This window comes from Amphiura filiformis, chromosome 8, assembly GCF_039555335.1.
Source record: "Amphiura filiformis chromosome 8, Afil_fr2py, whole genome shotgun sequence".
Taxonomy (NCBI): domain Eukaryota; kingdom Metazoa; phylum Echinodermata; class Ophiuroidea; order Amphilepidida; family Amphiuridae; genus Amphiura; species Amphiura filiformis.
In genome coordinates, this window is record NC_092635.1 from 56,462,318 (window position 1) to 56,474,155 (window position 11,838).

At 36.1% G+C, this 11,838-nt stretch overlaps 1 protein-coding gene across 1 annotated transcript; it reads left to right on the forward strand.

Annotated features, from left to right (window-relative positions):
- Window positions 1-387: 387 nt before the first annotated feature.
- LOC140159256 (uncharacterized) lies at window positions 388-7,520 on the forward strand. Its single transcript, XM_072182668.1, has 2 exons — window positions 388-457; window positions 6,365-7,520. Exon 2 carries the CDS (start codon window positions 6,373-6,375, stop codon window positions 7,396-7,398), a length of 1,026 nt encoding a protein of 341 aa, XP_072038769.1. The 5' UTR covers window positions 388-457; window positions 6,365-6,372; the 3' UTR covers window positions 7,399-7,520.
- Window positions 7,521-11,838: the final 4,318 nt, after the last annotated feature.

Sequence of the window (11,838 nt, forward strand, 5' to 3'; positions counted from 1 at the left end):
AATTTTGTCTAGGTGAAATTTATTTAATTTAAATTGGCTCGTCTACTAGTATTTGCTTCCTGAAAACGATTGGAATTGCAGTTGCCAATGTTACTGCACTGGAAAATCTTGGAAATGCAATAAAATGTATAAAAAATCCCGGAATTGTCTAAAATGATCACAGAAAATGCAGGCCGTGAGAAAATGATTAAGGATTTTCGATTGTGAACTATTTTTAGACGAAGTTTTGCTGGATTTTGTGACGAGCGATCCCGGGCGAGCGATATGCGCTATCTCATTGGTCAATAACCAATTAGTGGAGCACAACACATTTTAGGCGATCCCTGAATAATCTTGATTGAATGTCAAAGGTGAAGGTTCAACTTTGTTTTGACTCGAGCCATCTTTGTAATGCGCACATTGATTGCATAGCCGAGAAATCGTAAACAATGCCAATGGCAATGAACTGACCTAGAAAGTATGTATTTTGTTATAAATGATTCATTTCATGAACTAGATTGAATTGAGTGAAATCTTTGGATGAGAAACGGAAAGTCAGAGAGTTTTGCAGCTCACTGCATCGCGCCCCGTCGCGAGCCCATCCCATCCCATCACATATCACCCACACAAAAAACAGGCATACACAGCTCCGTTGACTGCCATTCAATTGACTGTGTGTGTGTGAGTTGAATTGGAATTTGAGGAGTTGATAGTCAGTGAGACTGAGAAATCGTTTGAAGTACGTGTGATTGTATAACTTTAAGGCAAGGGGCCTATTAAAATAATATTTAGGTAAGTGATACTGCTAATAATTAATTTTTCATTAATTTTTATTATTCATTCTATCATGCTATTCTGTCGGTCGGACATCCGGGCTATCTCTAGTCTCGGGGCCCAAACTGCATGTGGCTCACGGTTTGTTGTGAACAACAGAAACCGGCTGTGAAGGAGGCTACATAGCGATGTTGCTGGAGTGGCATTCAATTTCGGAAAAAACGACACACGACAAAGGAATTTAATTTTAAGTTTGTCAGTATATAACGGTAAATCAAGTAAGTTTCTTTCACTCTGAAGACTTAGAAACGGTTGTTTGATTCCACTGACTATTTGTGATCGAAGTTTACATTACACCAATGACAGAAATCATCAACAAAAATCGAATCAAGGACTTGTTTTCACTCGAACATCATCAACCGGAAGTGACGTGACACGGACCGACAGAATAGTTATTTAAATAGGTGTAGTTAACACATTTGCTAGTCAGCGAAATTCGCCGAGACCGGGGCCCAAACACAATGCATATTTACATAGAAATTTGAATTTTTTTCGAGAATAGGTCGGTGAAGGAAACCTACTGTACATAAATATGTTTTCTATACTTCACTTGACCCAAATATATGATTTTTTATGGTGATAATCAAGTCGCACATGGAATTTTAGAGGGATTTTGATAGCAGTTCCATTAAAATCAGCTGCTATCGCCATGAGACTAAGATCTAGAAACACACCTAAATGCCATTTTAGAATTTTTTTGACAGAATCTTTTGATGAAACTTGACAAAAAGTTTTGCTTTTTGTCAATTTTGACAATGATGTAATTTTTCACCTAGCATACCTATATAGTATAGGTATGCCAGGTGAATTCAAATTTGCCATCAAACTGCATCATTTTATATATCAAATTAAAGCCCTTGAGTAATGAAAGCCAACACTGAAAACCTTTTTTTGTCATAGCACTTTCCATAACAAAGTTACATCTAGTCAAAGATTGACTTTCATCAAAAAGATTCAGCTAGCAAAATTCCCAAAAAAAGCATTTCGGGGGTGTTTCTAGATCTTAGTCTCATGACGATAGCAGCTTTTTTTAATGGAACTACTATCAAAATCCATCCTAAACATGGTTTCTCTTTTTTTTTAGGCCACTTCAGTTTTAGTTTTATAAAATGCCAAAAGCAACATAAATGGTACCGGTACAAACTGTACTCTAATTAGGGTTGTAAAGGGGTGGAAAGTTTCGGGAATTTTGGAAAGTTTCCCGGAAAGTTTCCGGGAATTTTGAAGGGACCGGGGATATTGGGAATTTGGGGAATTTTCAATTATTGGCTTTAATTATGTTTTTAACTTGTATTTTAATATCTAATCATTCAGAAAGCAAATTGAAAGCAAATTTAATCTTTTCAAAACATTATATATGATGTTTACAATCAGATAAGTGCTACCAATGAAGAATATGCCTTAAATTGTTTATATACGTTCTTTTACCACATATTTTCAGTATTGAAAAAATTTCAAAGATTTTTTCATGTGGGATTTTCTAAGTCCAGCATCTTGCATATTTTCATCCTTAAATGTTGCATATTTTTCTTAACCAAAAATGTACACAGTTGGGATTTTTCAATAGCTTTGAGTCACTGAGACCAACATTCCTCTTTATTTTGCCTTTAGAATATGGGAGTCATTTTTAATGACGATGTAACTTGCCATGTCATATAATTGACTTCCTCAATCAAACTTTAAATTGCTATGAAAATGGACAATATTCTTATCATTTTCAGAAATCATTTGTTATTTTAATTTAACAGCACAAGTGATACTATACTTCTTGAATCATCAGGGTTGGCGATTTTTTAATATATATATTTTTTTAATAAAAAATTGATTTATTTGATTTAAATCATTTTTTTTTTTTTACATGATTTTTTAAATCTTTTTTAATTCCAAGAACTGCTATACCCAATGATAAAGCCAAAAGAGTTCAGTGGAATGATAGACATGTACAATCCTATCAGGTATTTACAAAAAATCAAAGCATGCTTTAACATATCGTATGAAAATTTCAAAGTAAAAATTTGGTAAAATATCATGGGAATAAACCTGTTGAATTCTGCACCTTGAAGAAGATGAATTTGTAGCAACAGAACTGACATCATAGAGGTATTTAATTGAAGAAGCATTAGGAATGGAGTAAAACAGTCAATTTAAGAAAGAAATTAACTTACATCAAAAATGGTAAAATATGAAATACTTGATTTAAATTGGTGATTTAAAAAAATCATTTGATTTAAATCGCACCAACCCTGTGGAATATGAATGCTGTAAAATTTGTGTTTTGGCATCGAAACATAATTGGTGATTATCAAAAATAATTGGTGTTTATTTGTAATTTTAATTTCAAAAGTCCAATCAAACGCAAAAAAAATGGGTATGTAATGTAGGCCTTTATCATGGTACATGTGTATTTTGGTACTGAACAGACGATGTTAACTCCCGTGCATTATCTCATGCAAGATCTTTGTAGTTCACATCTTATGAGCTACATGTAGCACTGAATGAGAGTTTAAATTTAATACCGGTATTCAAGATCAATTAAGCTGGTAGCTGGTAACAAAAAATGTTGATAGAGCTTAAAGGGGCATTTCGTGATCCACAGCCTCATCCCCCCACTTTTCTCAAAAAAAGTTGAGATTTTTATATCACTGGAAACCTCTTGCTACATAATGTTTATGTACAAAATATTTCTTGCAGATTAATTCGTTTTAGCAAAGATATCGTGAAATTTGAATTTCGTTCTGGTGCACCAGAACGAAATTACAACGTATTGTCTATGGAGCAGTGTAATACACACATTCATGCATAACTCGCAAAGCATAATATCGGAATCAACTGAAATTTTGGGAATATGCTTTTTTCGTGGATATGTACTGAAAAATGTCATAAAAAGAGGATGCTAGGATCACGAAATACTCCTTTAAGTATTCTATTACTAAAATAATAGTTCAAGTCTTTATGTAATAAGATTTAAGATAATGATTATCCCTTCAGAGTTTGTGGTTATTGTTCAAAAACTCATTGTACTAGCTAGTGTAAGATGTTTCACTGAACAAAAACATACCGGTAACGCAGTAAGATCTGGTCATGCTTGTTGTTTTCTTTGATAAAAATGGTTATTGATCATTCTTGAAGTTCTTTATTATGATTGTATGCTCTTATAAATTACTCCAATACCCTAATCTACACAGTGATTCCTCTGTTTAAAGTTTGATTTTTAGATTTGAATGAAAATTCCCCAAAATTCCCGAAAATTCCTGTTAATTCCCGTTAATTCCCAAAATTGCCGGTGGAGATTTTCCACTCCGAAAATTCCCGGGAATTTTACAACCCTAACTCTAATCTGTATGGAGTATGAGTTACAATACTTTTATTTTGCACCAATGTATATAAAAAAATACTAGGCAAAGACAAGTAAAAAATAACATGTATATCATCTGGACTTTTTCAAAAATCTGTGGGAGGTCTTTATTATTTGCTATTACCGGTATGCTATTTTTTGGGGATTTGCCATTTGGTCTAATACCATTTCGTCTAATATCCATTTCGTCTACATCCATTTCGTCTAAACCCATTAGGTCTATATCCACTACGTCCAATATTCATTTGGTCCTTTAACCATTTGGTCCGATAACCATTTGGTCCGATAACCATTTAGTCTAATAACCAATAAGTCTAAAACCCTTTAGTCTAACAACCATTTAGTCTAATACTCATTTGGTCTATAACCAATTGGTCTAATAGCCATTTGGTCTAATACCCATTTGGTCTACACACCATTTAGTCTTACAGGCATTTAGTTTATGAATAAATAGACGAAATGGTATTAGACTAACTGGTTATTAGACCATACAAGTATTAGACCTAACGGTTATTAGACCAAACGGTTATTATACCAAATGGTTATTAAAGAAATATTAGACCAAATGGTTATTAGACTATATGGTTAGTAGACATACCGGTTATTAGACCAAACAATATTAGACTAAATGGACATTAGACTATAGGATTATTAGACTAAGTGGCAATTAGCCTTTCTGGTAATAGACCAATTGAATATAGACTAAACGAGAATTAGACGAAATGGTATTAGACCAAATGGCAATAGACCTATTTTTTTACCATTCATTTAGAAAATTGTAATTGCAAAGTGTTTGTCAACACATCATAAAACTTGCATCACTACCATAACACCAATCACAAGTATTTTGGCGAACGGTACTAGAGCCAGGCCTCCAAGGACCACGGGAACGGCGTTCCCAGAAAGTACTTGAGGTCGCAGAAAAAAAATTGAATTTTTTTTTTTCAAAGTTTTCGGCGATTTTGGAGAACCACTGGACCTATAGAGGTAGTCATTGTGACGTCAATGCAGCCATCTTGTGGGTACGGAGTGCCTTGTTGCTAAGATCACCGCGTTGACGCTTGACTGAAGAGGTGCGTCACGCGCTGCGACTTCCGCGCAATCGGGGGGCGTAATGTCTAATGCATGACATGCAGAACGGCAGTACCCACAAGATGGCGGATCCCGCGGAAAAGGCTGACGGCCTCGATTATGAAATTTCAGGATCATTCACAGTTAATTTGAAAAAAAAAGAAAAAAAATCAGAAAAAAATTACAGTTTGTTATCCTATTTTTAATGTTTACCTCTCCATCTATCACATATTAATTATTATAGATGCATTGGTTTTCCATGCATTTATAATATGTGATAGATGAAGAGGTAAACACAAGTTAATGGTTTGCATATTTATTTTCAAATTTTTTTTCAAATTAACTGTGAATAATCCTAGCCCTTCAGAATAGGTCCAATGGTTCTTCAAAGTAGCAGAAAACTTCTAAAAAATGTTAAAAATTTTTAAAAAAAATTTGAATTTTTTTTACCGACATCTGATTCGATATTGATATCGAAAATATTGGGCCGATACGATATCTGATCCAATAATCGGTTGAGCCCTAGATGTGAATATATAAACCAAGAAAAACTGACAACATTGTTAGAAATTTGTGAGTTTTGACAGTATAATACTTTGACATTTTAAGTTGTGTTTTTTGTGAAAAAGGGTGTAAATTTTTATAGAATCCTGTTCCAAAATAAGGCTCAGATCGCACGAGAGAGCATCTAAACCCTGAGAGCTTCCATCGCCCTGGACCCCGGCCATTATGACATCGCGTTTCGCTCTTGTGATGTACGCTACGCGTACATAAGCCAATTTTGGTTATTTCACAGAAAATTTCCAGCACTTGTCATCAAGTTCCCAGACAGCAGAAAATTTTCTGGAGGCCTGACCGTCCAGAGTCTAACAAATTTTGATATAAGATTGGATCGATTGAGCCCATATTTATTGGTCGAGCTATGAGTTTTAAAATATTAGACGAGACGTAGTCGAGTCTGATATTTTAAAACTCATAGCGAGACCAATAAATATTGGGCGTAAAGCATCCAATTTTATCATTATTATGTTTTGGATCCAATATTGCCACACACTTGGACTCATCAAAACATAATAATGGTCAATAGTCACCTTAAAACTTTCTCTTTTATTTTACTGATCACAGGTTGCAGGATGGCAGAAATACGGAGTATCAATGTTCTTGAAATTGGAGCCAAGATCCTGTGCATCGTAGTTCTTATTCTTCAGTCGGTGCTCCTAGACTACATCTTCATCTCGCTTGATGAGAAGGCCAGTACTGCAGGGCGTTATTTCTGGATCGCCCTCGATGTTTTGATCATCATCATATGGATAATTTCCCTCATCTGGAGCCATAGATTTTTCTCCAAATTGACATCGCCTAAAAGAATACCAAAGGGCAGCGGAGGTCTTGTCAGACACGTCTTCAAGGCAGCCATCACAGAGCTGCCTTTCGCGTACGTCAGCTGGCTGCTCTATTCCTCAGTGTTGGTAGCAAAGATACTGCGTATGTTTTCAAGCCCATCAGGCTTTGGTGAAGCATTGTTAAAATCGCCTGATGATATTCTCCTTTCGCCTACTGGTATTAAGATTGTTTTGTCTTTAGCAGGGATCGTGTTTGGCTTACTAGCTTATTCACATCACAATGAAGTGCATAATTCAAAGTACAAGCTTATTATTGATAAACTTGCTCATTCTGCAAGTTTAGATGTTCTGGATTGCCTTATGCTTATCTCATATCTATTCATTGCAGACTCAGGTCTGCTCCTGCCTTATCCAATGGACAAGGCCATCAAGGCATTTGGTTGCATGTGTATCCTGCTTCCCGTTGTACCTTTGTTTGCGTTACGTTATATCTCAAACAGACAAGATGAAAAGACCTTTCAGATGGTGTTAGCGCTTAACTCAGCCTTGTATTTACTTTTCGTAAACATCCCATTGTTTTCGTTAAGAATCATCCTTTGGGTCCGTCATGATGCGGATGTCACCACTTTCTTGACCAAAAACATCATGGCCATTGTGCGGGATTCGGCAGATATCTATCTGAACACAGTGGGTTGGTTGAAAGAGCAGAAGAGGAATAAGCCAGAACAAACGGATAGTGCATTGGGTAGTGAAGAGAAGGAAGGTGGGGAGAGTGTGGAGTTGGATAAAATGAATCCAGCAGCAGCACAGGTGTGAGCACGGACTCATCATGGTCAGTGTAGTGGTTCACACCTTGTGGGTTGAAAACGAATCTGCCCGGCCCAAGCCAAGATCAATTTATTGTTTTGAAACTTAAACCTGTTTAGTTTCACATACTGTTCATACATACCCAACATTCTTAGCAATTCAATACAGATGAAAATAATAAGGGTTTACAAGTTTAAATAACATTTCCATACCGTTTTCCTTCATAAATTGGAAGAAAATGAGTAGGCCTACTTGCAGGAGCAGCTCGGCTCATGAGGTCAACGGTCGAGTCAACGCGTGATACGCGTCATCTTTTGCGCCAGCGTGAGATGGGCGCGGTGACATGCGCAGTATCACGCAACACTAGCAAATCGTGGATCGTGTTAATTGGGTTCCAACGCTGCGTGACGCAGCTTGTTTATGCCCTGCGTACTGGTCATAAACGGTATTTATGACCAGCAAAAAAGAGCGCAAATCCAATCAGAAACGTCGTTATATCGTGAGTATGTATGAACAGGCTATCATTATAGCTAGAGGCAGTATAACACAAATTGGTAAATGAGTTACAAAAAAAAAATAACCTTGTGCACAGTATTTAGTTCCCAGGAAGTGGGTTTTCACTAACCATTGATTTGGTTGAAAAAGGAGGTGAAACATGATCAATTCTGTTATAAAAGGCAGTGAAACCTAATGAGAACTGAGGTGTGTAAACAGACTCAGGCTGGTCGGTGGCACTTCATTGAAGACGAGGGATTAGCTAAGCTAGCCATCCATCCACCTGTCATTTCGGACAGGTAGTTTGCTATTGGGATGGATGTCTGTGACATGCTAAATTCTAAATATGTTTGAATTCATTCTGTGAACCAAAACAAGACCAGACAAACAAGTCAAGTCTATAGCAATTACATGTCGACCGCTGTTTAAACTAACTGAACCCCCAGAAGGAACAGATCTAGGTCTGATATTTGTTTTCATGGTCAAATTTTGGACAGGCAGTTTTGGTGAAAAGGACAGGCACTTGTCAAATCCTAGCTGAGACCCTGAGAGAAGAGAGGTGAAAAGGGACACATGTACATACTTGCTCTGATGAGTTCCCTACAACTTCATGCCACTGTTCCTGCCCAAATTATAAAACTTGGTTTTTTTTATTGTACATGGTGTATTTCTATTTAATTAAAGGCATGCATATCACATTTTTGTATCAAGTTTGACAAAAATACTGTATTTTACTGTATATTTTTATATGTAATTTTGGGAATGTATGTACCGTATTCATTCCAATAAGCGCCCAGGGCGCTTAACAAAGTCATTTTTGATGGGTGCTTATTTTTTACCTTGTTTACCTAATTTTTTAGCTCATTGCGTAAGCGCAATGAACTCTAGGCATGATCCATTTTTCTGTATGTTTTTTTCTTTCTCTTGCTACATCTTTTGAGCAATGGATCTGGTAATTTGAGGCGGCGATCTTTGCATGATCGTTCATGATTGTTACTTATTTAGCTAAGAAAATTCGGACAGAAAGTATCATTTTTGGAGCATTTTCTTACGAAAAGTTTTACCAAATAGTCTCCTATGCAGACTGTTTGTGGTGCTTTTCATATTACAAACACTGTACAAACTCCTTGATAGTGCGAATTTGTAAAAGAGATGTTGAACTTTACTGTTTCAGTGCGGCTACAATGTTTGCTTTTCAGTGTTGCTGTTCCTTACATTCTGCAAGTCAATAGATAAAGCACCAATTGGGCTCGTGCTGTGTAGGCCCTTACTTCTGTGCACGAGCCATGAGCAAATAGTGTCTCAAATTCTCCCAATTTGGGCTACCAAATTGTTGGTTGGCAACCCTGACTATGAACAAACATCTCACTCATTTATCACACATCTACCCAGTCACTAAACCCAATTAGTTATGTAAACATTTACTCAAGGTGAGTAGCACTTTTTCAATGCCTGGTATATCATTATATGGGTGACAACCCCTCTCTGAGGTGGAATGTTTTAAAATTATTGTTATTCGATTTGTAAGGAAAAGTAAGTATGTTTTGCCGTTGCAACGAACGAAAACGAGTGAGTACTACCAAAGTTATGTTTGAACTAATTATGACTTTAAAAGTTCTAGGTATAGGCCTAAATGTAACAATAATAGTTAATATACAGCATCATATGGTCAGCAGAAGAAAATTACATCACCTATGATGTCATATCAGTGTCCTTGACCGGGGTCCTTACTCCTTGACCACTGAACAGCATGATATCATGTTGATAACAGATCTATGGAATCAAAATCTTCATCATATCACAGATTCTCAACAACCTGTGATCATATGGACCCTATTGATGTGAAAGTAGTTATCTATCATATATCCTGTGTCGTTTTATGGATAAAAATGACTCAAAATGTTATTGATGAAATGGTTGCTATCATAAACATCAGTTTTGTCTTTTCAACGGGAAAAATCCGATACAAAATAAAGTTTTTAGGGCCTAGCTATAATATGGGCATAATTTATTCATGTAGGCCTATTAAGCTACTTGCACGGTTCGCCATTATGCACTATGTGCGGGAGAGCCTCGAACTGGCAGCATACATGAAAGGAAGAATTATGTAACCTTACACAGAACGTTATGACTAGTTCAATTCCCATTCATGTATGCTGCCAGTTCGAGGCTCTCCCGCACATAGTGCATAATGGCGGAACCGTGCAAGTAGCGAATAGTATTGAACAATGTACCCCATTTGACATGCACTTATAGATAAATAAATTGTCTTACTTTATTAATTTAATAACTTCTTTATTATAAATAAAATGACACATAACTTATGTGAAGTCACTTTCTATCTTTTTTATTTGATTCATAAAATTACATTCAACAAAATGATTGAAGAGAAAACACACAAGGCACTGGGCAGACTGTTATAGAATGGAGTAGGTAAGATGCCATGTCCATAGCTTCACAGGAGTTTCCGACTAGCAATCAACATGATCAGCACATTCAGAAAAACACAGTTTAAGAGTGAAGATTGTAGTGAGTAATCAGTCCTTTATAAATGTGCTGGCCACTATCTATTATAATATAGTCCCGGGGGGAGAGGGACACACTTTAGAAGTGACGGGTATGTGCCTACCGGCGTCGCAAGTAGGGGCCTATCAGGTACAAAGCATCATTTAAAAAAGGGGGTCATTGGGTACAAACAAAATAAAAAAAGGGTGTCATTGGGTATAATATTTTGAAAAAAGGGGGTCATTGAGTATAAGATTTTTTTTAAAGGGTCATCGGGTAAAAATATTTGAAAAAATGGAGCAATGAGGTTTGAGAATACTGAAATGTGTTTTTCAAAGTTGGCAGCCCTGTATTCATAGCTATACATGGCTAGTTTCAAGTTTTTATTTGGAAATTGCTTTTACATCAGTGGCACTCATCTATCCGATGGTGCATCCAAGGCATTAAATATACAAACAAAACTATTAAACAAAATAAAATCAAAGGATACTTGACAAGCAAAAGGTACAAATAAATAAATGCCTTGAATAAATAAATATCTTGAGAACCGTAAGTATATTTTCAAAATGCTGATTTGTGCTTGATCACAGCACTATGGTGATTTTGAGGTTTGGGAATACTGAAATGTGTTTTTCAAAGTTGGCAGCCCTGTATACATAGCTATACATGGCTATACATGGCTATGACATGGTTACATATGGCTATACATAGCTATGCATGGCTATACATGGCCATACATAGCTATCCATGGCTATACATAGCTGTGCATAGCTATACATAGCTATGCATGGCCATACATAGCTATGCATGGCTATACATGGCTATACATAGCTATGCATGGCATTTACCATGAAATTGTTGTAGTTTTTAAATTTCAAGTTTTTATTTGGAAATTGCTTTTACATCAGTGGCACTCATCTATCCGATGGTGCATCCAAGACATTAAATATACAAACAAAACTGTATTAAACAAAATAAAATCAAAGGATACTCGACAAGCAAAAGGTACAAATAAATAAATTTACCTTGAATAAAGAAATATCTTGAGAACCGTAAGTATATTTTCAAAATGCTGATTTCTGCTTGATCACAGCACTATGGTGATTTTGAGGTTTGAGAATACTGAAATGGCTATACATGGCCATACATAGCTATCCATGGCTATACATAGCTATCCATGGCTATACATAGCTATGCATGGCTATACATAGCTATGCATGGCTATACATAACTATGCATGGCTATACATAGCTATGCATCATGGCTATACATAACTATACATGGCTATACATAGCTATGCATGGCTATACATAGCTATGCATGGCTATACATAGCTATGCATGGTATTCCTGACCATAACCCATAACAAATGAGCTACAGCACCAGTGGTGCTCTTGTTTATAATAATTAAGGGGTGTTTATTAAAGACAAATTTTCGTATTATTATAC